At 36.5% G+C, this 26,999-nt stretch overlaps 1 protein-coding gene across 2 annotated transcripts in view; it reads right to left on the minus strand.

Annotated features, from left to right (window-relative positions):
• Positions 1-675: 675 nt before the first annotated feature.
• Positions 676-26,999, minus strand: part of MDFIC (MyoD family inhibitor domain containing) — a 51,696-nt gene continuing 25,372 nt past the window's right edge. For both annotated transcript variants that reach the window (XM_008632740.2, XM_017733110.1), the window contains exons 4-5: positions 16,523-16,798; positions 676-4,172 (exon numbers count right to left, since the gene is read on the minus strand). In XM_008632740.2, coding sequence (XP_008630962.1) covers positions 3,925-4,172; positions 16,523-16,798 — 524 coding nt within the window. In that variant the 3' untranslated portion in view covers positions 676-3,924. The remainder of the gene's footprint in view (positions 4,173-16,522; positions 16,799-26,999) is intronic.

Here is a 26,999-nt window from a genome sequence, read left to right on the forward strand (position 1 = left end):
AGGTGTCAAATGGTGCTATTTGTCTGTGTTTATAAGTTCTTTTACTAAAACAATTATTTTCATGCACAGTCTCAATGCAAGACTTCATTATACCCACTCAAACACAATTTCTGCCGGTTTTAACATCTTTCCTCTGTAATGGCCAGAAAAGCAATTTTATTTTACCCTCTACAGGGGTATAGATGTAGAAAAATTAGTGTGAAAGACTGTAGACATGCAGTTTCTGCAGTTTTAAAGTAGTATAAGGATTCATACTTAGCTTAGGTCAACATGAAAAAAAAAAAATTGAATACTAAAAGCCAATTACACTCTTGGATCAGCTTGTTTTTAGTAAACTGAAGACTTGCTGTGGATATATTAAAATAATTTTCATATTGATTAAATGTAATCATTACTGGAATTTCACCTAATTAATCCAATTTCACCAAGGAACGGATTTGCCCTCTTAATAACAAACTTTTTTACTGCTGGAGGTTCATGCTAGCACAGCTTCTAGTGCCGAAACTGGCTTAGCTCTATCTGTAGGACAACTTGGTACACTGGTTCACCCTCTGTGTAAATCACCCAAAGGCCAACACCTTTCGGAATTGTTAAAGAAGAAGAAAAAACACAAAAAGACATGAAATTATTCTTCAGAGGAGTAACAGGGCAAGACTAGAAGACAATGACATCCCAAAGTTTCAAAATAAAGATCTTTATTTCAAAATAGTGTTCGCAAGTAGTACATCCAATTGATATAAAATACAAACAGCATGTTTTTTAAATGGACCAGTTTGCAGAACTATAAACTGAAACACTGTACAAGTTCAGAAGAACTATTATAAAATAGACAGTTAAGCTCTAATGTTTTAATTTCATTTAAACTCTACTTTCACATTTGACTTCTAATTCTGCTTGTTTTCATTACACAAGGTGCTTACAAGATTGCTTATAGAGTGAAAATTACAAAACAGAATTTAAGAATATAAAAAGGAATTCCTTAAACTACATGCTAATATTCTCTGCTACAAAGATACATTTTTCAAAAGTGCTAATATCTCTATGTCAAACAGTAGCAGATTACATTTAAATGTCAAACAAAATACACAAGTTTTTATTTTTTCAATTGTCTGTAATACTTTGATACATCTAATCAATATGAGGTTTAATAACACTATTTTCACTTCTTAGTATTTCACAAATAAAGAGGGAAAAGACATACCTGTGTGTCCATGTGTGTGAGAAAAGGTATATACACATATGCATATATGCATGAACAAAGTTCTTGTAATTATTGTTTTCATAATTTCAATAAATCAAAAACCCACTGAGTTCCAGTAAGTATAAACAAGGGCTTGCACAGGGGAAACTGTATAGATAACTTTTACACAGGAAGAGAACTCCCTAGATTGGTTTTTTGTTTTAGTTGGTTTTTTTTAAACCATATCAACCTGTGGTAAAAGTAATTTTTAGTAAGATCTAGCATTCACTAAAAGCATGATATATAAATGTGCAGTTTTCCAAGCACAGAACTGGAACTGTTCCAGCAGGTCATGGATATTGGGGCAGGACAAGAGACTGAAAGTCATCTTCTCTGTCCCAAAAGCACAATCAGATAAGGAACAGCCATAATTCACCTCTGTGACCAGAAGGACATGAGGAAAGACAGTTCATGGTGCTGTCTAGCCCCAGAGAACATGTTCCCACAACCATGGTGTCAACCATAGACCCACAATGGACAAAGCACTGTCTAGACTTTTTCCAAGGTGCATTGAGTCCCAATGCTCAATGTGATGCCCCCAGTTTCCCCAGAGGCATTATGCCTTACAAAGACAAAATGCCTCCAGGCAATGCCACTCAACCAAGGCACTTCTTCCCCCTTCCCAATGTGGTTCAGCCTTTTAGGAGTCATAATTGAGCCCCATGGGCCTGATTCTGAGCACTGGGAATTTATCATTTTAACTATATGATTCCTTATTAACCTGCCTATTACCATAATATTTTTGTGCTCTCTAACTGGAAATTAACCAAAGGAAAATTCTGACATGAATGGAAATGCGCTCAGTTTACGCAACACAGATCAGAATCTGGCCCAATTTATGGAAAAAAAAACCCCATAATAAGAATAATACTTGTAGCAACTATCAGAAAACAGATTAGGAAACCCTCTGAGGGTGAATCTGCATTGCATCAGAATACACCACAATATTGCATATGTTAAAGCAAAACACTTTCCAGCTCCTATAGTTAAGGATTTGGCTTCAGTGATAACTTGCAGTAGTAGGCACTACTAATCAGTGTTCACAAGAAGAAGCTTTGGTTAATATCAGACCATTTGTTGACTTAGCTTCACACTCCTGTGATCTTTAGCTTGTCACATTTGCATAAACTGAATTCACTGTAGTAGAAACAGACATTTATGGCCAAGTCACTCAACACATGCTATTGGCTATTGATGACTCTTGTAACAAGGACTAGATTTAGGAGATCTACAAATGTACAATCTACAAATGGGATATCCTGGGTAAACAGGAAAGTTTAAGTATGTGAGATCAAGATGTGTAGGTGGTTTACACAGAAAACTTCATGAGCTACAGACATGGAGGGGAGAAATTAGCACATGGTAAAGAAGAAAATTGGTACTTTGATTCCCTAAATCTGGGAATGCCATAAACCCCTATGTGTTCCACAATTACAATTACAGAAGAGACGTATTTCTTGGAAAACCTTAATGGCGTAACAGGGAATACAGTTAGGTCCAACAGATCCTAACTGTATTTTTCAAACATTTTAAACCCCAATGCTTTTATTTTTAAAGCATATCATATACTTTTTAAATGATCTTTTTTTACCCAGTTATTTAAAAATAACACTTAAAATGTATCTGAGAATAAACATTTTTTCATTTACTTTTTGCATTTAATGACAGAATTCCTCGGTCAAGTCGGTTCTAATTTGGTTTTTATACCCTGTTTAAATTCTGCTACCCTCTGCAGATCTTTCTCACACCGTAAAGAAACAAATTCTAGGTTATGTGCACTGGCTCTGCCACGTAACACTGACCAGACCACTTAATGTACAGGTTTAGATTCTTGAGTAAACTTCTAATAATTTTCCTGTTATAGACAAACTTTGAAGATTTGTTAGTCTATCAGTTTGTTACTCTAAGGATATATTTCATGTCTACACAGATTCCCAAAGTCTCTTTCTGAGACGAAGCATTTCAAGTAATAATAGTACTGAAGTAAAATGATAAGTTCTCTATTCTGTCTTGATTGATAACAAAGAAATCCTGGTACTCTTCTAGTTCAGGGCAAAAATTATATTTCACTTTAGTTTGTCAGATAATCTCAGCAATGGAATACCAGGAATTGCTCTCTAATCAATTACATATTCAAAACAAAGGACATATTGCCAACATGACCACTGTAGCAAAACCAACGGTAGATTTCTGATGCTGGCTTTTGAATTAAGTTTAAAACAATAGAGCAAAGTTGCTTTCAGCCCAAAGAGAGAGAAATAAAGACATTTTGATTTTCAGAATGCCTGTAAATGTGTGCAGGCATTTGAGTGTTTAAACACTAAAGTAGGTAAAGGCAAATACTTAAGGCTTTGCCTTGCAGTCTGTTCTCTGACCAAAACCTATCACTTGATTCAAACAGCAATTTTGCCTTCATATGGCCTGCAGTATCAGGCCTATAATTCACTTTCAATAAACTCTTCCATTTGCAAAGCCAAAAGGAAGATGGAATGTAGCTTTAGTCTCACATACAAAACTATACATTTGGTGTTAGAATACAGATTTGAGGATTGCTTTTTAAAAAAATATTTATATAAAGGGAATTAACAGTGCAAGTGTGAAAATCTTACCTTGTCTTTCTTCAAATGTATTTAAAGAAAAGCTCTCCAGTTTTATAGAGAATAAAATAGAAAGGGATAAATATTTCATGATGGGAAGCAGATCCCACAGCATTCCATGCAGATCTCCAAGCAATCTGAAGATTCACAACATGCGTCCATTATGCCACAGTCCATATCACACGGGCAGTTACAGTCATCCCCCATCTCATCCCCGCAGCAACAGCAGCAGGCTTCTGACGTGCAGATGCCACAGGATGCTTGTCCCAGAACAATGTTACAGAGGGTGAGGAATTCACAGAACAAGCAAGCCAGGATACAGTGAACACAGCAATCTTCATATGTAATAGTTCAGTAGCATGTCAGGAACAAACAAAACAAACAAAAAAAAAAGCAAAGAAGAAAAGAGAAAATCATTAATGTGTCATTCTAAATCCAGATATATCACAATGGCAAATAAGTAGCTAGAGGAAAATGGTTCAGAGTTGACATAATCTACCACAAAAAATGTGTTTCCCATCTTCACAGTCACTTCTGCAGCTTAACTCATCTCCAACTCAGTGCAAGTTTCCCGTCACCACTTCATGCAAATCCTAAGTACTAACTGCTCAGATCTGCTTAGATCAATCTCCTCAGTCATTTATTATGCAAAATATCCATATATATTATTTTCAGTTACACATTCCTACACAAACTGATTAAAAAAAAAAAAACAACCAAACAAACAACTAATCAGGGAAATTACCTAAAATTATTCCCAGCCTTTCCCAATTCATCACACCTTTTTGAATCTGTTTTGTTGGCTTGATACTTATGAAGAAAAGTAAAGGAGTTGCCTCAGCATTGTTGCTTTCTTTATTGTTTTACGCACATGTTAAAACCAGCTTAACAGCATCTTATATGCACTTCTTACTTTCAACAATATGTAAGATATTCAGTCAAAACACAGATTTTTTTCTACTGCTTTTCTACACAAATCTATGGGCAATCCTTTTAATGTACCACTTCAAGAGAGTTCATAACTACACCTGAACATCAATATCCAGCTTTTAGAAGTACTATTAAATTATATGAGATAATTAAGGTGTCGCACAAACTATCTGCAAAAAATACGGCACCCAAAGAGTAAATAAATAGAGTAACTTCAAACAATTAATACATCCATGAGACATGACAGGAAAACAAAGATTGGAACTAAACATGTGCCAGTGAAAAGGAGGCTACAGGAGTGAGGGATGTACTCAATTGTACATAATATGTATAAACATATTTAATTTGTAAGAGGCAGTGAATAGTCATTCAGAAACAAAATGAAAACTTAAAAATACAAGAAGTGTTCAGGATGGAGAAATATTTTTCTTTCCTAGCCCCAGCTTTCTTTCTTTTTACTGCTTGCAAACTTTGAACTCTTGAGCCACAGACAGGTGAAGATAGGGAAAATGTTCTGGGGAAAACATCCTGCACAACCTCACCCTTTCCCTCTCGCTGCAGTCTATCACAAGTATCCTCTATGAGAGGCTGCTAGGAATGACAGGATATTGAGCAATATGGACAACTGGTCTGACCACCTACAGACATTATGTTCTATACATGTTATGTTCTTACAGTTCACAGGCTGAAGTTTGTTTTCATAGGGAAAAATTTGCAATTACTTGCAACAGTAATACTATTATCAGGCTTTCTAAACAAATTTATAAATGTAAAAAGTTATGCAGTAGCCATGGCAAGTATCTTGATTGATTCCAAATACCTCTACCATTGCAGAAACTCTGACTGCATGATAGTGCAGCAATGACTTACACAAGCAAGAGTGAATACTTACAGCAGTGCAGCGACAGAAGCTCAGACCTGCCAAATCTGTTCCAAGAAGCCAAGGAATTACTTGAACTCTTAGGGCATTCCTACTTACTATAGTACTTAGACACAAACTTAGCATGCACATTCCTGTACTGAAATGTGGCCACAGTCATAATCTACTAATGAACCCTTATGCCTAAAAGGAAAAAATGGAAACATCAGGAAAAGCAAGATGGGGGAAAAAAAATCCCAAAACCCTAACCTTAAAATTTCCCTACTACTGTGCAGGAAGCAAAACTGAGAGGAAACCACAGGTACATTTAGGGTGCTTTAAAGAAAGTTGTTTCTTGTATTAAAAGGTTTCTTTTCCCAATGACATAATGTCGCTAAATAAATGACCTTCATAGAAAACACAGAAGGTATGTGAAAAAAAGCTGGGGAGTATCAATTCACTGAAGAGGACCAAAGCCAGACTGATAGTGATTAATTAGCTGGTTGTCATGGAGATGGTGTTAAATATGCTCAGGTAAAATCTCCTTTCAGATTTTCTTTGAATATGAAGGAAAAAGATAAAGAAGCTAAGAGTTTTATCTAAGAAACCTTCATATTTGAGGAACTAAGGTTTTAGTATATTGCATCTTTAAAATACAGCTTGAAGAAGCTAATACAACAACAAATGTTGTTCTACAATTTTTTTTTAGTACAAAACATAATAAAACTTTGTGTGTATAGGTATTGTGAGTAAGATGTTCAAAAAAATCTTTCCTGCTTCATGCAGGGATATGTAAAACTGCAGGGAGAGAAATACACATTCACAGACATTATAATATGTTTTTATTCATGGACAAGGAACAGAGTTCATAGGTTAAAAAAAAGGAACTGTACTCAGAAAGCATTTTCAGGACCCACAAAAGAACTTTCCCCTCCTAATCTAAAAAACCCACCAAATCAAGACTTAAAAGAAGAGGCTGTGTTGGTTTAAATAAAGGTATTTCAAAGGTAAAAGCTATCAAAAATGGTCCAAGACACTGTAATAAATTTTGGCCATTAGTGTTATTATGGAAACTCTGTGGAGGGTCTTTCTTTTCATCTCTTCTTCCCTGACTGAAACACTAAAAGGATTTATTTACCTACTCTTTATTTTTATTTCCTTCTCCCCAGATGGCAAACCTAATACTCGATTCAGAAAATCTTTATATAACAAATTTACTTAACCTCCACAAACAATTAACAGAAAGCAGAGATACCCTTTAGTGCTCTGTTCATTCTTGCAATGACTCATTTGTACAATGAACATATACTTTGATCCACATTTCAAGGACAAACCTGAAATAATCATGCTTTTATGTTCTTCATGTTATTGACTTTTAATAGCTATCCAGGTAGCAATTATTCAACACATGACAAAGCATGCTGTTACCTAGTCCTACCTAACTTGCTGAATTCAGAATCGTGACTCTAAAAGGCTGTAATACATTTCGATAAAACAGGTGGAAGAATAATTTCTTCCACGTATGACCCCCATTTCCTGGCTTCTTATCTACAGATGCAATTATAGGAAAAAGATAGTTACACTGTATTTTTGTAGTAATAACAAACCTACATGCCACACAAAACTCATCCTTCTCCAGTATCTACATTCCTACAGCAACCTGTCCATTCCACAGAAAACATTATACAGCTAAAACTGACTTCCTTTGACTGCTGTTACAATCAGTGGAATGCAGCCATGAAGGTGCTATACAAAGCTCACTCCAAAAGAGAGGACCACAAGTTTTTCATTACCATGTTGGAGACCACTACAATATATTTCATTGCTTGCACAAGACACCCCAGTAATTTTTTCCTGCTTATAAGATCAAGGAGACTATTTTAAGTTACATATTATTCTAAATTTCAAAACTTTTTAGTATATTAAGAATAAAGACTATACTTAACCTCCACTCTTTAACCTTACCCCATCAAAAGCCTAATTTTTTTTTCAGATGATTGAGGAGTGGAACACTTTAATCCAACTAGAACTAAACATATCTTGTGTATTTGTAAAGTCGGTGATTTTAATGTCTGATAATGTGTTTTCTGGCAACTTTTAGTATATTCTAGTCTTTCTAAAAAGGAAATGATACAGTAATACCAGTTATGACACTGGCTCTTTTTTGTTTGTTTGTTTTTTTGAGAATTAGAGGTTCTCATTCTTCTTTTTCCATTAGATACATTAATGCAATCAAGAATTAGGGGCATGTCTTTATTGTGGACAAAACTCCATCAGCCTTGACGTTCATGATGCACTACTGTTGATAGTAAGTTAACTCCCAAGTTCCTTGAGGTTTAAGTTTTCATTAAACCAATTTCCCTCTCTGTGGAAGTATTTAAGTCTCATCACACAGGCAAATCATTAATGAAGATAAACTTTTTCTTAGGACTTCTATACTACTCCACACCAATCTCAAATTTCCATTGCTTTTCAATTCTTACATTACACACTTCTCTAATTGAAAAATGCTGCAGTAGAGACTGTCACTATACAAAAGTGAGGATGTGAGGTACAAACATTCTCTAGAGGCATACTTTAAAAGAAAAAATAAATATTCCAAACCAGTACATCTACCTTAGTTCTTCTACCAAATGCTCCTGATTTCACTGAAGCACTATATCACATTTGTTGACTGGATCCAAGCTCCCATAAGCTAGGCTGAGTGGCATATATTACAACAGTCTTGGTCTGTCAGCAGTGCTAGTACATTTTATTAGGCCAACTCGCATTTGGGGAAAAAAGATGAACTTTCAGATACTCAAGCTTATCTTCAATTATTCTCTCATTTTGTCTGGGATGAAAGCTAGACCTCAAGTTAAAAGGGTCATTCCATCTGACATTTTTTAAAACCAATTTAAGTAAAGGTGTTTCCTTAACCCTTTGGCAAGTCCCCAAAAGGCAAAGATTTGTTACAGAACTTCATCAAAACTGTTAAACAATGCCAAGGCAAGTAGAACCCAACCAACACGTTCAAGTTTTTGCTGCTTTATATCACACACACACCCCTCCCCCACTATGTGCTGATTTAACCAAAGAGTGTGTACAGTACACGTAACATCTACTTTAACTGGACTCTAAATGTTACCACAGACAATATCCAGACAAGAAATAGGCTTAAGATCCCTTCAAACTGTTTACACACTGTTATTCAAAGCCCAGAAGGCCCCCCTTCTAACTTACCCCAGTTATAACAGCTATGCTCATTAAAGGAAAAGAAACAATATCAACAATAAAACTCTTTTAATGTTTGTCCATGTTTTTAAACATCTGCATGTGCACACCACTTTTTACTTCTAAAAGCTCTGCATACAGATATTACCATGGTATCCAATTCCTTTCAAATACTGAAATACATATTTATTTTACTTCAATTTCCCTTGTATCATCTCCTCTTCATTTTTATGAAAAGGTGCCACTCTACTTAAGAAACAGATTTTTAAGAGAGCTATAAACCATCAAAACTGTACAGGAAATGCAGAAGGTGAACTGAAAAATGTACAGAGAAATGCATGTGTAGGCTGGTATATCCTGCTTTTATAATGTTTGACACTAACCTGTCACAAACTGACTCAAAAAGCTTTCATACCAAGCAGGCAGGTCATATATGATAAAAGTTTTTCATGTCTACAGCGGTAAATAAGCTCACTTACAGGACGGCGACCTTGGTCAGCTTCTTACTAACTATATTCACCAAGTTCAGACAACTCAAAACACATCTCCAGGCACTCTGCTGTCTCACAGAGAGAATCAAAAAGGGCAAACCCACAATCAAAGTGACAGCTGAGGTCTTCAGCAGGGGTTTACTGTGGGCCCCCGCAGAGCCCTGAACAGAAGCCCCAGCAGGTGCTACAGGCATCCCACAGTCCGGCAGCGCGGGCTGGCAGTGGCAGGAATGAACACACAGCCCACAGCCAGAGCGGCACAGCACCAGCCAGAAACCACTCCAGCACAAGGTTCTTAAACAGCTGCAGAGGCAAGGAGCAAAATTCCCAAGCAGAGGCACAGACGCCATCACACCTCCCACCACTCTGCAACGCACGGGGCCCATGGGCGGCCTCTGTGACCCATTCCCTTTCTTTTGAGAAAACCCACTGCACCCAGGAAAATGCTCACAGGAAAATAAGAAAAGGCAGAAAGAACAAACTGACACGTATGGAGTATGGTTATTTCTAAATATAGAGTGACATTTATTTAGACGGGGGAAAACATAGTTACAAAGCCTAGCATATGTGATATTTCACCATTTAAAAAATAAAACTATTATCTCTATTGAACAAGAAAATGAAAATGTTGCCTGCACAGGCAAATCACACTGAACACATGGAAACTTTCATCAAAGCTTAGATTCTCAGCTCTCAATACAGATATAACCTCAGAGTAAAATGATCCATTTCAAACATACAGATATACTAAGAAATATGCTAATTTCCAATACCTAAGACTTCCTTAGAATATGAAGCCTTCATTGCACTGCTCATCATTGCAAACACTGAGACAAGTTAGCTGCTAGTTAGCCCATGTCCTTATAAAACAGATGCTGTTGGAAGGCCCTTATTTTTGTTACAGGCCCTGCTTTCCACTCAATCCAGTTAAAGAACATGTAAATTACCTTTCAAGACTTCTGTACAAAAAACGATGTAAACCATGCTTAAAACACATCATGCTTCAAAATGCATTCTTAAAAAACACACATTTGACCATATGATAGTTATTTGCCCACTGCCTGATTGACAACTGTGTCCTGATACTACCTTGTCTAACAAAACCCCCTGTTTAGCACTTCATGCTCAGACACAAATCCACTTTGAACCAATTTCTAAAACACAACAAATAAAATGTTGGCTAAAGTACAAAGATTGCAGGATATTAACAAGTAGCTGCCTAAATACTACCTAACACTAGGGGATGGATTTCAGAAGTGTATGTATGCTTAAAAAAAAAAAAGCCTGGTTGAGAGATGGTGAACATATTCTGCAGTGTTAGTCTATTGATGCACACTCTTACTGAATTTCAGGAAATAATACTGATCAAATGACTGAACACTATACAAAAGAAAACTTACTGCTGCTCTGGTGTCCCTCAAGAGGAAAAAAACCCAACACAATCCTATTGAAAATCATGTACACTAAAGGAAAGTTTCCTGGAAACCATTTTCCATATATTAAGTTATATAAACCAAAGTAAAACACTCCTACTTTAAACAGAAGTCTGCTAGCATCTAAGACAACTATTCACTCACTATTTCCCATGTATATATGCACCTAGTGGCTCTTAAGACCCTGGCTTAACACAAAGGCTATTTGTTGGACTTGCTTTGTCTTCAGTTAAGCCATCGGTATCACTTGGGATATTCTAATAAATTAATGTAGTCAGCAGCATCAGTTAAATAGTGTCCACCAACCCCATGCGTTGACTCAAAATCTAGAACAGATGAAGTTGCATTATACTAAAAAGGGGGAGGGGGAGAGGGATATCTCATTTAAATGCGCCCTGAAATGTTAAATTCAAACATTGAATTTAAAAGAACACCCACACTTTGGGTGAAATAGTTCATCGCATCTCTAAGCTCAGTACCACAAGAAGCACAGTCCAGAAAGCTGAGGAAGGCTGCTTCAGGCTTTGCTTCTGGAAAAGTATGAGTGGTAACCTAAATGTGGTGGCAAGTCTGCTCTGACTGTCCTTCCCCAGAGTCTTGTCCCCATGCCACAGGCTTTCCTTATCTAGCTCACTGCTGCATCTAGCCTTCCTACACTTCCTAAAGACCTCTCCTGAAAGAAACCCATTGAAAAAACATGCCTTTCTGGTTTAGAGATCCTGGGAAGGAAGGAATAAAGAGTAGATCTCACTGTCCATACAGGAGGCAGGCTCATGATCTGTTCACCATATCTGCTGTTTCCAAATGAATACAGCAATTGTGTGTGCTCAAAGCCTTTTGAGTATGTGAAGTACGACATTAAACTCAAATTATCGAGTCATTGGAGTTGTGGGAACTTCCCTGCCAAACACAGTAACTTCTGAGGTCACAACTTGACCAGAAGCGAGAGCTCCATGTTAAAAATTAATTAAAACCTGTATTCCCTCTCTCCATCCTTAACTTTTCATAAATGATTGCTTTGATTCAAAAAATGCGTAACATCAAGCTTCATAAAGATTTGGTAGGAAAACTTGGTTTGTATTTTAGAAAATAATAAGCACATACCTTGACCCTTCACTCCCTTAATTAAATTCCTCTTCCACCCTTCCCCCGTCCAACTTCTTTCCTTTCCTCCTCCAACTCTGCATGTCATTATTACTTACCTTCCACCACTCTGATACACGTATGTATGTATGCATGTATGTATGTATTCAGTTACTCATCTGTCTTCATTTCCTGACATCTAGATCTACTGTTCTGCTGCCTCACTGCTGTCTCCCTTAGACCTCCTCTCTTTTAAGTTGCTCTGGACAGGTACCGATGCATCTGATCACAGCAGCTAGACTGCCTTCCTTTTTATTCATTTACATTGCTTTTTCATGTTTCCAAGGTGTTTTTCTCCACTGCTCATAACAAACAGGTGCAAGACAGTAACAATTCTCTTTGCTAGTGGCCTACCAACCAGAGTTTTGGAAGTACTGTGACACCTCTGGCATAAATAATTCAAAATATTATTAAAATTTCTTTGAGCTAAAAAATTTTTTATTCCCAATATTCACTGAAACCTATCCAATCCCTTTGAAAAATCTTTAGAACTGAAACAGTGTTTAAAAACTGCTTTTTAGGAGTGACACTCCAACTATTTCATAATTCCTTTGGTTTTTTGTAGTGTAAGTTATGGAGCTGAGTAAGATTTCTTCAGGGACAATATGGATTAATAATAGATGTGGAGGAAAAGCAGAACTGGTGAGTGCACTCACACCCTCTTAAGTCTCACTGGATGTGAAAGTATTTCTAACCAGCATATTCTGGAATGCTGACACGACTACATGTACTACAGACTCATTTAAAAAAGAAGTTTTTAAAGCTTTTATACTACTGCTACCAAAATGTCTGTTACATTTTAAGCATTTCCTACACATATTCAGTTCCAAAAGCTCACAACGTGTGACCCACAGAACAAGTGAAATTTGCTGCTGGAACAATTGATAGAAGAGTTCTTAACTGTGGTGGGTGGATTTTTGAGGGGTGGCAGACCGGGAGGCTTCATAGCTTGTGTTAGGATTGCCTAGTAGCTTGGAGCAGTACTGACCGTCATGGGAAGACATGTTACCCAGGGTAAAGTAATACTGAGCTTCATTTAGCTTTCTATTAAATATACTGGAATCTGCTGTATATGAAGCAGCATGCTACATTTCAAATAAGCATAAGCATGAATATATTCCTGGGCAGGATGGCGGACAAGCCCATCATGTTTCTTGATTCTATCCTGCTTCAAGCCTTTCCAGGTTCTCTGTTCTGTCAACAGATACAACATTCTAGAGCAAATTACCAGACCTGAACAAACTTTGCATTACAACCAAGTGTGGTGGTCCAAATATTCACATCTTGTCTTTTAGGAAGAATCAAGAAGAAGGCAGCTTTTGAGAGGGAATAAGAAAAAAATGAAAAGTATTTTTCTCTTTTCTGTAGTTTAAACTCAGCTTGACAGACAGAATTTTCACTTCTCTTCCTTTTTTCTTTTCTCTGGCCACTTTCCTTCACTTAATTCAGTTAGTCTTCTGACTGACAAAAGAACAGAACACTTAAGGAGGAAGACAATGCAGATGAAGTAAAAATACAAGGTGTGTATTTTCAGGTGTGAAAAAACAAACAAGGCTAGCGACTAGATTATAAAATCCAAGGGACTACATAAGGAATAGCAAAATTAAAGTGAATTGAAATATCTGAAAGTGTACAAGTTTACCTTATTTCTTTCTACTAAAACTTTCTGGATGCTATAGTAAACAAAGTAGGTGAGTTAATTCAGGTGATTCATTACTCACAGTACAAAATAAATATAGTTTGTCTCTTTCTGCATAAGACCCTTTAAAAAACTGCCTAGAATTCATATTAGTACACTACACAGATGTGCCCAAATACAAATACACATCTTCAAGTAAATTCAAACCCAGCCATTCTTCAGCAGTAACTACTGGCTTATGAGGTTAACACGGTACAAGTTAAAGCAAAGCCAAGTAGTTGAGCAATGTTGCAAATAATTTTCAATAGTTTCCATAATAGTTTCCATCTTCCTGTAAGCCTTGTCAATAGCCTCTACAGAAATGTCATTGAATCAGAAGAGGCAACTGCTCAGAAAAACACCTCCTTGCCAAAAAATGTTTATTATACAAAGAAGCTGTAGAAGTTAGGTTCAAATCAAATTGTGTATACCATTTTGAAAGGGTGTATATGCAATTAATATACTCTTCTGACAGTATAGTCAGATGTATTTATCAAGCGCATATATATATATATGCATATATATGCATATATTCCTGATTTAAATGCAATTACAGTCCTTTGAACAAGTAACTGGGCTAATTTTATCAGGTTTTTATAGTGCAGCCTTCCAGAAGTAGTCATAAGGGGTTAACATAACTTGTAGTAATAACACAATTATTTTTAAGTTATCAGCAAATCATTTTTCCCTTAAATAGAGAGCTCTTCATTGTGTTAATTTAGATATTTCAAGTGACTGTTGCCAGACTTTCTGATTGTGCATCTTCCAAAAAACTGGGCTGATAGAACAAATAAAGTATGTATTGATACTTCCTGAAAGGCAACAGCTTGATAAGAATACTACTTATAGTTTATAGTTCTGTCATGCAGCCCCATAGGGTACCTTGCTGAAAAGCAGAAGAAGCTGTCAGAAGGCTTGTACATGTGTGCATGTAGATGTGTTTACACAAATATGAAACATGTCTGTCAGAAAACTGTAAAGCAAAATAAATTTCAAAACCAGAAAATCACTTTTACAAACAAATACTCCCTTACGGGCATATTCCAATACACCAGACATACTTTAATCACTGCACGATAAAACCTGTGCTTCACTGGGACTGGGTAACAGCAAACTGCAGAGCTGCAGACATTTGCAAAACGGGACACGCTATTCAGAGCATATATCCAAGTTCTCACATTCAAAATGAGAACATTACAATGTATCAGATGTACAATGTTGACTATATTTAACCTTAGCTATTAGGTGACTGGAGAAACAGCATGTGACAATAGGACTACCCTGTATTTCTGTGCTTTGAAAGAATGCAAGTTATACAATGTGACAACACTATTTAATTATCTAAATTCTAATCAGACATGCATTTAAGAATAATAACATTTCTGACTGTATATAAAAATATTATATAACGGCAGTTTCAGGCTACTAACAATTGTGTTGGATATTAAAATCAGACATTAGAATTTAAAGCTAAATCTGAAGGTATCATTAACTTTCTCCTCAATCATTTAGTCATTTGACATAATTATATTCAGTTATTAAACAAAAAAACCCTCAACAACTGTATTTATTACAGGATAATTTTAGAAGAAAAAGGAAATGTTTGCCATAATTAATGATATAGGGGAATGAACAGGGCAGGCACTGCCTCTTTGAAACTACATTTTTTTTTTTTTATTCAGAGGTTGAATTTTTTAAAATTCAGAGGCCTGCACTTTCCTTCAGTCACATGAACAGATCTAAGACTTCAGATAGAGTCTTGCCGAAATGCACTAAGGAGAACCATATAAGAATATTTCACATAACAGAAAAGGGCATACAGGAAGTATGAAGTTGTGATTTTGGAAAGAAATGTTAGAGGACTAAAAGTGCAACAGAAAAGTAACAGTAGATTCTTGAAGACAAATATGAAAATAAACAATAGCAAGGGGGACCAGCCCATGGAAGGCTCTGAGTGAAGCTGTTCTTGATATTACTACACATATTCACTGAGTAAGTTTGACTAAAGTAGTTGAAGTCAAAAGGAGTCACTCCACTGACATCAGTAGTCTTCGTTCAGGCCGCTACACGCGGTCCTTCTGATCCCTCTTCCTTTCATCTAGACTGACAATCCTCCCCATTTCACTGAACACTTACTGTCTCCCATTTCTCTAAGAATCTGTCTGTCCCCTCCCTCTGGAGGTGTTTTTTTAACCAGTCACATCTATGCTTGCCTCAAACCAATAAAATTTCTGGTGCCTCTACACTCTTCTTGTTAAGGGCAGTAGCAAAATCCATTGAGTATATTAGTGCTAATGGAAGGCCATGGAGCTCTGGAACCCTGAGTGTAAATGCAAGCAGAGAGCACAGAGACACAGCTAAAACATAAGAGAAATTATTTACTTTTGCTTATTTAAGCTACGCAGAAGGAGTACAAAGCTTTTTCATGCACATTATCTACATCCCAAATATAGCATAAGGCACACTGAAGCACAGGTCGATGTTTTATTATCTAGTGTCCAGACCTCATGGCTAAAAAGGATATCAGCTAACAGAACATTTCAAAAGCAAAGCCTACCCTCACAGAGCCTGCCATTACTGGATTTAAATATTTACTATGCTTTGAACTAGTAGTACTTTAATGTTTTTTTTTTCTGGTGCATGTGTGACAATGTTGACAGGAGTTTCTCAGTTCAGGATACTAAGTACAGAGACTAAGACATTATCAGATCATGTTGGCCAAACATTTGAAAGCAAGAACTCTCCCATTCCTTCCCTTTCCTTCAAATACTTAACATTTTTCTTTGGGAAAGAAGCTTGTCTTTTATCTTAGTAACTTCTATTTGCTTCTGGAGCATAAGTCATGCTTTTCAATTATTTTCAGTTGATTGCATAATTTTTACTGAGGTTTGGTTGGTCTTTATTCGCTTTGGGTTTTTTAATAAGAATATCAGCTTACCTTCTGGTGAAGTACCTGGCTTTTGAGAAAATGCAGAGCTTATTTTACTCTTCTTGCTGCTGTTGCTGTTGACAGACAAGGTGGACTGAATTTTCCTGTGCATTTTTTCTGAAACGGGAGCCGAAAGCTTTCTGTTGTCTGCAGGCATGTGCTTGACCCCGTTGTGAATTCCACTTCCCTTACTCAGACCCACATGGCCATTTTGGATTTTGCCACTTTCTTCCTCACTCCTTTCCAGTGCTGAAGTATTTGGTTGAGGCAAACGTTGAGGTTGTGCTTAAAGTGCAAGAAAGAAAGAGTTAATTTAAATTGTAAATTGATAACTGAACACTTTAGGCTAGACTGGGAATGCAACTTTCCTGGCTCTTATTGATCTAAAAACAGACTGACAATTTAACCTTCCCCCATTAAGACAACAAAGCAAAAAAATATCTCTAGATTAACAATAACTATTAGGTATTCAAAAAGCACCTCACTTCTGCATGAGGCCTAGATTGCCCATTCAGCAGTGCAAGGAAAGCCTTGCAAGGCTCTGTGAACTGCACAGAGAGAATAATGCAAGCAATTTGAAGAAAGGGAAAAAGTCAAGAGTGGGAACAAATGAACAAAACTGAGACAAACTTGTATTGAGGGAATGATGTATTGATGAAAAATGTGTGAAATATACCCAAATGAGAGAAAAAGTGTAGGAGTAAACATGCATACTAGTAACAGGCTAAGATGCAGGCTGGCCAACCTGCCAGCCTTCAGAAAATAACCCAGTGTCCCCCTGACACTCAGCAGTCACAGACCAGTATATTAGAGAAGAACAGGAATATCTAATAATAAACTAACAAGTTGGAGCTTAAATTCATAAAGATCATGGATTACTGAGAAGTACAAAACCTATCAAAATGTGGTTCTGTGGAGGAAGTAACCAGAAGGAGCATGCATTCAAACACCTATGGCAAGCCAGAGTCCCCCCTCCATATTCTTCAACTCAGAACCACAGTTTTAGAAATGGCTGTAATGGGCCAGTTAGGGATTAATGGCAATGCTAAAATGGTCAAAGGAAAAAAAAAACCCAACCCCATCAAGGCAAGAATCTGCAGTGATCTGACTAAGTCCCTGAGAGTACGTGTTATAAACTCATTCTAATGAGTAAGCATGAAACTTGACCATTCTGTGTTGAGCTACTGTATCATAAAGGAGAATATTTGTAACAACATGGAAAAGGGATTTCCCATGTATTCTTTAGTCTGTAACTAAAGAAAAGATGCATGATTTTTTAATGTAAATCTTTGTAATTAAAAAAAAGTGGTCTCAATTTAACAATTCTTATTTAGAAAAAAAAAATGCAGATTTTGTGGCAGAAAAGTAATTAAACTGTACACACAGTAACACAACAGGATTTCACAATCAAAAAGCATCAGCCCAATCACCTCTCCTAATCAAAACACTACTGCATCATGCTTGGACAAAAAGAGGTTTTCAGACAGTCCAATCTTCAACTATTTGAAAATGTTATGTCAAAGAAAAAGTTCAGAGTCTATTAGATACTCAGTGGACAAGGAATTAGCCCCAGCAGTAAGGAAAAACATTGCTGCAGTTCATTCTCTTTTCAGATGGCTCATATCAATTTTCTGATGATTTCACAGTATAGATTCACATATAGATTAAACTGTTTACAAGGTAAAAATACACATAGATAATTATGGTTAGCTTGCTCTAAAAGAAACATCTCCTCTGATCACTTCAGGTGCAAGTTAACAAATTTTGCAACAAATACTACTGGGAGACACAGACCAACATGGTCTCTAAAAGGACTCAGTTCTAAATTTGCCTAACGAATCCTCAATGCTTTCCTTTTATTCAGAACACTAACACCATTCTCAGACTGCTTTCTCCACTATCATAAACTTTTCCAGATTAAACTTCACACAAATCTTAAACTTTATATCCTGGTCACGCTCACAGGCAACAAAGGATTCTTTTTCGTAATAATTTAAATATCAACTGGTTCATGCTTTTCTTGCCACTTGATATTTTAGTCACTGCCACTAAGGTTTTTGGAAGATAGCTTTGACTGCCCACACCTATCTAGGTCAGCGTAACCCTGCTTGAACCTACTTGACCAAAGTGGTAGTTTTCTGTTGCAGGAAAGAAACGACAGGTTGGGGGAAACATTTGTTTTAGACTCCCCAAAGATGTTACACGGAAGAGAAAAGATCAAAGATCATTCCCTTCCATTACCAGTAGTAACCGCTCAGAAACCTCCAAGCCAAGAAAACGGGAGCACGTTATCTGAGACCTGAAGAACTAACTGTTGCCCAAAGACTTTTTTATTGACAATGCTGAAACTGCTTCTCCTTCAATTTTGTATTAGTGTTTGCAAAATCTGAGAACAGAAGCATAAGCAAGGCCCTTTCTTCACTTTGGAATTCAATTTCTGCTATGCATTTGGTTAACATTTCCAAACTCTCATAAAGGTCCCAAAACAAATTTTTAGTGAACTCTCTCCTATCTGAATAAGTATTATTGTAAGTATATTACCAGGAACCCTTTGCGTAGATTTGCTTTCCATGTATGTGCAAAATTAATTTCATTAAAAATCAAGAAATTCCTTCCATTTTAAAAATAGTCAATGTAGACGTAACCACAGTCAAAAATCTTTGCCTATGTCAGAAATTAAAATTTACTCTCTAAAAATTCAGTGTTTATGTCCACAGCACCTCATAATTTTATCTTCATTCGCCCACTTAAGTATACATTTTGTAATTAAGGAACAGTGTTTTTCATGTTTCATGTAATGAAGTTTCCTCACCCTGCACTGCCTATGATTCCCTGCTGTAGAGCAGTGCAGTTGTACTAATGAACTAGAATTGCTGGGGAGCAGTTAACCTTCCTCAATAAACACAAGCAATAGACTATTAAAAAAATTCTCTATGTCTGGATGCCAGTTTATAAAACTGACAGTTATGAGCTTTTCTAAGCCAGTGAAATTGGTGGTGGCAGATTACAAATTGTTTGTATATTTTTGGGGCTTTGCTACAATACAGTAACTTGATAAAATATCCAAAATTCAATTTTCAAAATTAGGTGTGTTTCTGTCAAACTAGGGGTAAATGGAAAGTCTTGGAAATCTAAACAAGATGTTTATGTTTTCGCTTTTATTATTATTTTTAGTAAGGGTTTAGGGACTTTTCTATGGTTTTTTAATTTTAATTTTTTATTAAGTAATCCTGTTCCCAAAGTACTCTTACTTGAGTCTTTTAGCATTAACATACAACTTTTTAGCTGACTGGCTTTACAGTATTCACATGTGATACCCAGGTCAAATCAAAATGGAATAAAACCCCAAATGGATTAGTTATCTCAATTTAAATTTATTTTAACTTTATTGATAATTTTGCACTAGGGAGACTTGAATCTTATAGTTAAAACACACTTGAAACCAATTAGGAACCATATGACCGCATTCTAGCATAAAGAACAAAAGCAATTGACAGTTACAAGATTAAACCACAACCACTCAGTTTGTAACAGAAATATTTTTACCTTATTTTTTAAAGGTTGTGTATATCTTAAAAAAAAAAAAAAAAAAAAAGGTGTAATATGGAGAACGACACAATGCTTCTTAAAACACAGTGATACCCAGGGACTCTCACTCTCTCTTTAATGATCCACTGCTCTCATTCAGCTGTCTTTCTTTTTTCAAATCTTTACATATGTGACAGCTCTCAAAAGTAGACCATAGACCATCTGGCATTTTCCGAGGTGTAACTTGTGCAAATTCAGCTCTACTGGGAACACAATGCTATCTTCTGCCTGCGTTATAAAAGATACAATAGAATGTAGAACTTATGAGTTGTTTTGAATTATTCATTTTTTGCCTGTATATTCAAGAAATTTTACAAACTCTGCATTTTGTACTACATAATCACATGCGTTAAAGGTACAAAGAAACTTTTTGACACCTCTTTTCTACAGAAAGATGGCATTTTGTTTGATATGTGAACATTCAGCGCCTGTTATATCATTCTAAACAGGCCATGTGCTGCTACAAAAGATCCCATTTTACACTCTATGTATGAGCAAAAATGTTATTCTTGATATTCACTAACTAATGCAATGCACATCAAAATTTCAAATGTGTGTTGGATGAACATTCAGCATCATCAAATCAGGATGGTACTGGTCACTTACTATATGTTAAAGATTTAAGAAAAAAATCATTCCTCAGACAACATAGAAAAATTGTCATTTCAAACATCTACAATGAGTAGTTTCAAAATGTCCTAAGAAACTGCTTTTCAGGTTAATATGTTTTTAATCTTTAGCAAAACCAGTAGATTTAAGTCAATATTTTATACAGTGCTAACACTAGTGGATTTTCAATAAGAATGATAAATATTAGATTAATGATTCAATAGACTGAATCTTTTTTGATAGAAAACTAGCAGATAATATAGGTAGTAATAACTGCACATGAATCTGCTGCCTGTGGAAAAGCAATAAAAAGGCAATATATTGCTATAGCATATAATCTATTAGCGTGTTTCACACTTCCTTGTAGTTGGTTTCCCTGCAAAGTGGGCCTTAATACAATAACTTCTGCTGTTATTTAACTGACTTTACAGAATAATTTAATTGTAAGGTTACTATCTGGTGAATTCAAGTAGTAAATATTTATTATGGTTTTTGATGGTTTTGAAGTAACTATGCACATTCTCTTTCAGCCTGTAAAAGCCCTAGCACACTTTAAACGAATATGCATGTATATATGCACTCTGACCGTACACTGTTTTTACACCTTGCAAAGTCCTAGCTATTGTTAAAAGAAAAATCCTGACGCATGCATTTAGCAGAAAAATGTATGTCAACAGAGGGAAACTCTCAACCAAAAGAGGACAGTCTAAGCTATCATTAGGGATTTTAGACAAAACACAAAACCAAACACACACTGAATGCAGACTCCTCTGAGTCAAAGTGAATCAAAAGAAAACATCAGGAGGGAGAGAAGAATTGAGACAGTTAATTAGTAGCCTAATCACATCAAAAGCAATTCCAAGGCAGCTGATACAGACACCCGTGGAGTTCGCTATGCTGGCCAATGAGAGTGATGGAAAAAATACTTTCCAGTTTACAGCCTGGGTTATGACTACACACCCAGAGAGGTAAGAACTATTTTTTTCTTTATGTATGACACAATAGTTTATGATGACAAATCAGGCCACAGTAACAGTATTTTGCAGGTGGATGTGGGAAGAATAAAACGCACAACTCCTGGTTGTAAAAACTGTAATGGTATTTTCAAATATTGAGAAAATGCAACATATTGTTTCACTTGACAGTATTCTTAACACTTCTCTCTTCCCAAAACAGTTCCAAATACAGTAAGATGAGCTTTTTCAGAAATACAGAGGTCCTGATTGGGTCCTCTAACACTGAAAGCCAAGATTTACATGGTGATTTGAGCAGGAAGAACTGTTTGATCTCAGTGGTCACTGCTCCCTCTGCATGGATCACATGGACCATACGTAAGGAGGGTAAGAATCAGGCCTCCGGTTTTTATCAGTGCTTCTTCGTAACAACAATTTAAGCTTAAGGGAGAAAATAAAGCAGATGACAGTCAAGAATTGCACAGTAAAGCCAGGGGCTGCCTGAATTCTAGAGTAAAATTAAGGTGATTCTAAATTACTTCTGGAGAAAACATAAATTCTTTAGATATAAAAGGCAATATTTCCCACTGACTAGCAAAAAATCTTAACTTTTCAAAGGTATTATATATTGTACGTGTTATACGCTCAATAAGAATAACATTTTAGTGAAACTGGGAGAACTCAAGTATCTCAATCCTCCTCCATCCCCACTTTCTAACTAAAATCCTGACTAGTCTCTAATATGATCTTCTAACTACATCAATAGTTTTCTCTGTCTAGCTATCCAGAATATTAACATTCAGATTACAAGATGTACCTCTGAGTCAACCTGTGAAGTGGCTTTTGTCAGCAATTATTTTTGAATATTTTCTGGGACATAAATAGCATATACTGCAGCTACCATATCAGAGAAGGCATACATTAACTAAATAACAAGGTACTATCAAGACACCATCTATCTTTTAAAATCATTTTTTTACACTGAATTTTTTATACCATGCTGACTTTACAAGGAAAACAAAGTATCAACTAACAGCATCAACCACCTTTTTAGAACTGCTTCTTGTAAGAAGTGAGGACATCTTCAAAATGAATACAATACATTATTATGAAACAGGATGTCCTTTGTAATGAAAATACTGTAGTGAAACTGCTGGTACGAGTTTTACAGGATCCACACTGAGAACACTTTGTTAGAGTACGTCTGAGAGCACATCCAGGGAACACCTGGTATAACAGAAACGAGGCTGCCAGGGGACAAAAGGAAAAGACATTTTATCCTGTCAGCTTTCACTTGGTGAAGGGTGGACAAGAATGGCAAACACATGTGTGCATGTGTGGTAATGGGTTGAGAAGCAACAAAAGTGAACAAGACACTGCCCAAAGTACTCTTACACCTGTGCAAAGACACCTGCAGTGCCTTCCTTTGGAAGTACTGCAGGGCTTTACACACTGTTTGAAGGGTTGCAGGAATTGTATAAAGATGTCTTTGACATACCCAGAAAGACGCAGTTACCACAGGGAAGCATGAACACGGCTGGTAGCCAGGGTTTACAGAGTTGATAACCATTCCAACTGAAAATATGGAGTAAATTTCTCTATTTACAAATCCTTTATCCTGATATGATTTTGGAAAATGAAAAAATGCTCACTGCTTTTCTTTAACAATCACAACAGCAAATTTTAAGCCTTTGCTAAACTGAGCAAATCCCTAACATTTTTAGTTACCTATCTTGTAACAATTATCTCAGAATCAAAATACCCTTTGGCTTCTAATTACCATTAGACTGTCTGTAAATTATTCTTCTTTATCAAACACACATCTTGTGACATTAGCAGTGTTTTTTCTGAGAATGCAAACATTGTCATCTATGATAAACTTTGCAGATGATCTGGCAATTCTTGGTAGATCACAATATAATTAAAAATAAAAATAATTCACATAATGCAATGATTGTTAAACTACACCTACATAAAGCTGAATATAGTTCTTACTGTAGCATAGTTTGTCACTTCTTGAGAATGGACACTTCTTGGTACACAAAATACCAAGAGCCAAACACAAACCAGGGCATTCTAGGTAAGAGACACCCATACACCTGGGGAATAAATCCCTATATAAAATTTCATTCAAAAGCAGGAAATTTTACTGCAAGCTTTCCACTTGTAACATTTCTGTATCCATTTTTCTTCTCACACATTCTGCTAGGACGAGAAGAGAATTGTACTGTATTTGCTCTTATGTTTCATAGCGTTACAACTATGTACTGAAGTGGTAACAGTTGCACAGACATGGAATGGCAGGTTTCCTCATGGTCACCATTCCAAGACTCCTAGGGCATATTTATGGAATTTAATAGATTCATTAATTACTACTGCAGCTAGTTTGTTGTTTGGTGGGTTGGTGGTTTTTTTGGTTGTTTTTGTTTGCTTATTCGGTTGGGGTTTTCTTTAAGATTTTTTTTCTTTACTTAAGGTGAGATGTTTAGTTATTTTGTCCTGTGTTTTCTACAGACATAATTTGTTAAGAGGCATCTTCATCTGCTTGGGGGGTTTTTTGATTGGTTATTATTAATTTTTCCTTTATAGGGCACAGTGGCTTGTAAAAACTGGATCTGAGAACTAAATAATCAATGCATTAAGAATCAGAGAATTAGCTTTTTGCTAATTCTTTAAGTAATGAAATCAACCTATTTCTTCAACACAAATAATTAGCAATTTCCTAAATGTGAAGACAGTCCCTGAAATGATGAAGGGCACTAGGAGTGCAATACAATCCATCTCACTGAGGAACAGAATGCTTTGCTTCTGGAGCTCCAATTTTAAAAGAAAGTTTATCAACCACTAAAGGTAATTCAAACTGTTGGCATGACATTACAATAGTTATGCTATTCATACCTGCTACAACATATAGTTATACCAATGCATAAAGACACACTGGTGTCCCATGGAATTTGAGACATTAAGTTTCAAATATTTGAAACAGTTTTGATGCCACTCACCATTGTGTTACTTGCTCCCAACTAAAATAAAAAACATCAAAGAGAAGCTACAAACAACAGGACATCGCTTGCTGGGTATCGCCTCATAAGCAGCACAGCAGGATGCACCAGACAGGAGAGATAACCTCAATGTCATTAAAAGCCGTAACCTGAGCAAGTGCACAAACAGGTCCTCTTGCCTCCAGCACCTCCCGCTCCCTTCCTCAAAACCCCAGCAACCACTAACAAACTAGACTGTGTTTCACTGCAGGAAAGAATGTGGGATGGTGAGGCAACAGCTTCTCGGCCAAGCCAATTCAGCATTCACCTCTCAGTGAGAAGATATTCGGAGGTCAGGTTTATTTTCCACTGACCATATCTAACAAGTGTCCAGATGTCAAGATTACAGTGGTGTCTTGGGTGACTTTATGATGTATATCCCGTATCGCTGCCGTATGCCCAGAAATTAAACTAAACTAAACTCAGCTAAACTCATACAAAAAAATGTATACAAACTGGCTGTACTGGGTTTTAAAAAGAACTTGAAGGGAAATGCTTGGAATGAGCAATTCTGTTAATGTTCACTGCTCCCTTGATTTCTAGCCCTCAACTCATGTGACAGAATTTCAGAAGCTTCTAGAAAGTGTTCCACCTCAAATGTGATCGCCTGCTCTCAGTGCACTATCTTTTGTAATCTCTACCATTTTAAGTAATAACCAATTACTTAACTACTATTAACAATACTAACTAATTGCAGAAATCAAAAATAGGAGTGAAAACATAGTAACAGCAATAAAGAGGATTATTTAAAAAGATGGCTGGGAAACACAGAACATGAGTATAAATATAGTAATATATACATTGATAACCAAGTTTTTGATTCCATTGCTGCACTTACTTTCTCTCTGCTATTCTTTCTCACAACCTATAGCTGATGCTAAGCTTGGCATCAGCTGATACAAACTACCCCAGAAAACCAAAGAAAAAAAGAAAAAAAGCACAGCTGCAAGAAAAATGTAACAGAGGAAGCAAACGGACAGTAACTACAAATAACAAGCTAAAACTTGGGATTTTACATTATTAAAACAATAGCAGGGCAAAAACATCAAAAGAAAAAGGAGCAGATAGGAACTGCCCAGAAGAAGACAGCACTGGAGGGGAAGGAGATAAAGAGAAAAAATACATTGTGAGCTGAGCCCCTTCACTTCTGTGAGGGCAGAAAAGAGTATGGGAGAAGAAACAAAAAAATTCACAAGTAAAATCCCAGTAGATCTGAAGTATTTGCTACAGATTTTACAAGTAAGAGGAGAATTAAATGATAGATTATTAGTTGATAATCAGTGAAATATAACAAAGATAAACACTTCATACTTATACAGTGATCTAGCACTGAAGCAATAGCTCCCCTTCTGCTCGAGGTCAGAGAGGATCCTGGAGCCCAGGCCAAAAATCAGCCATTTCAGTAACAGCAGCATAATGGAAAATGGAAATTCTGTGTCAGAAAGCAGGGTGAGGGCTTGAGGTCCACAACAATAACTCTTCATGATCCAGCTTTTCATAACTGCAGACTGCATAGTTAACAGAGAGACTGCCAGTAGGAGAAAAAAGATGTGTAAACATGGTAGAGAGAGCAGCAAATGTCCACCTATTTCCTGATCCTGAAAAAGCAAAGCGTGAGGAAAAAGAGAAACAGCATCTATCTGCACAGACAACACTAAACACACTGAGAAGATTTAGTCTCTGTTATGGATGTTCTTCAGCTGCAAGAATTCCCTTATGGCATGCAGGGTCTAGCAGATGGGTACAGGACCAATCCACCTGGCTCCCATGCCCATGGGCTGGATGAGTGGGGCTTCCCCACCCTAAAGCACTCTAGGTACCCCAGGTCACCCCAGGTCACACACGGAAAGTCCAGGCAGAGCTACCATCACCAGTGCTGTCTCATGGGCTGCTGTATGCCACTAATGGACCAGCTCGACATCAGGACGACCCGGAAATGATAGCTCTTTTTCCTCTTTTGAACTGTTTTGCTGTGCCTTGAAGTGATAAGGCACCATCTAACCCAAAATGTTTTTGTGCAAGCTGTACAAGTAACATTCTTGAGCATATGCTTTGAGAAGTGTTCTTATCAGAGTCCTTGAAAAAGCTAAATTCTCTTTTTTTCTTCGCTAGATTCAAAGCCACAAGCAACCATGGACAAAAAGGCTGAACCTCTGTATCAGAACTGTCTTTTCCCTTCCTCACCCCACCCCACCAGCAGTTTAACTTTGACTCAAAAACAGTTGTTTTATATGCTAAGGGAAAAGGAATATTTCAGAATATAAACCTTTTTCAACTGAGAAGTTTGTGTGTTAA

This window comes from Corvus brachyrhynchos, unplaced genomic scaffold, assembly GCF_000691975.1.
Source record: "Corvus brachyrhynchos isolate BGI_N302 unplaced genomic scaffold, ASM69197v1 scaffold32, whole genome shotgun sequence".
NCBI lineage: Eukaryota > Metazoa > Chordata > Aves > Passeriformes > Corvidae > Corvus > Corvus brachyrhynchos.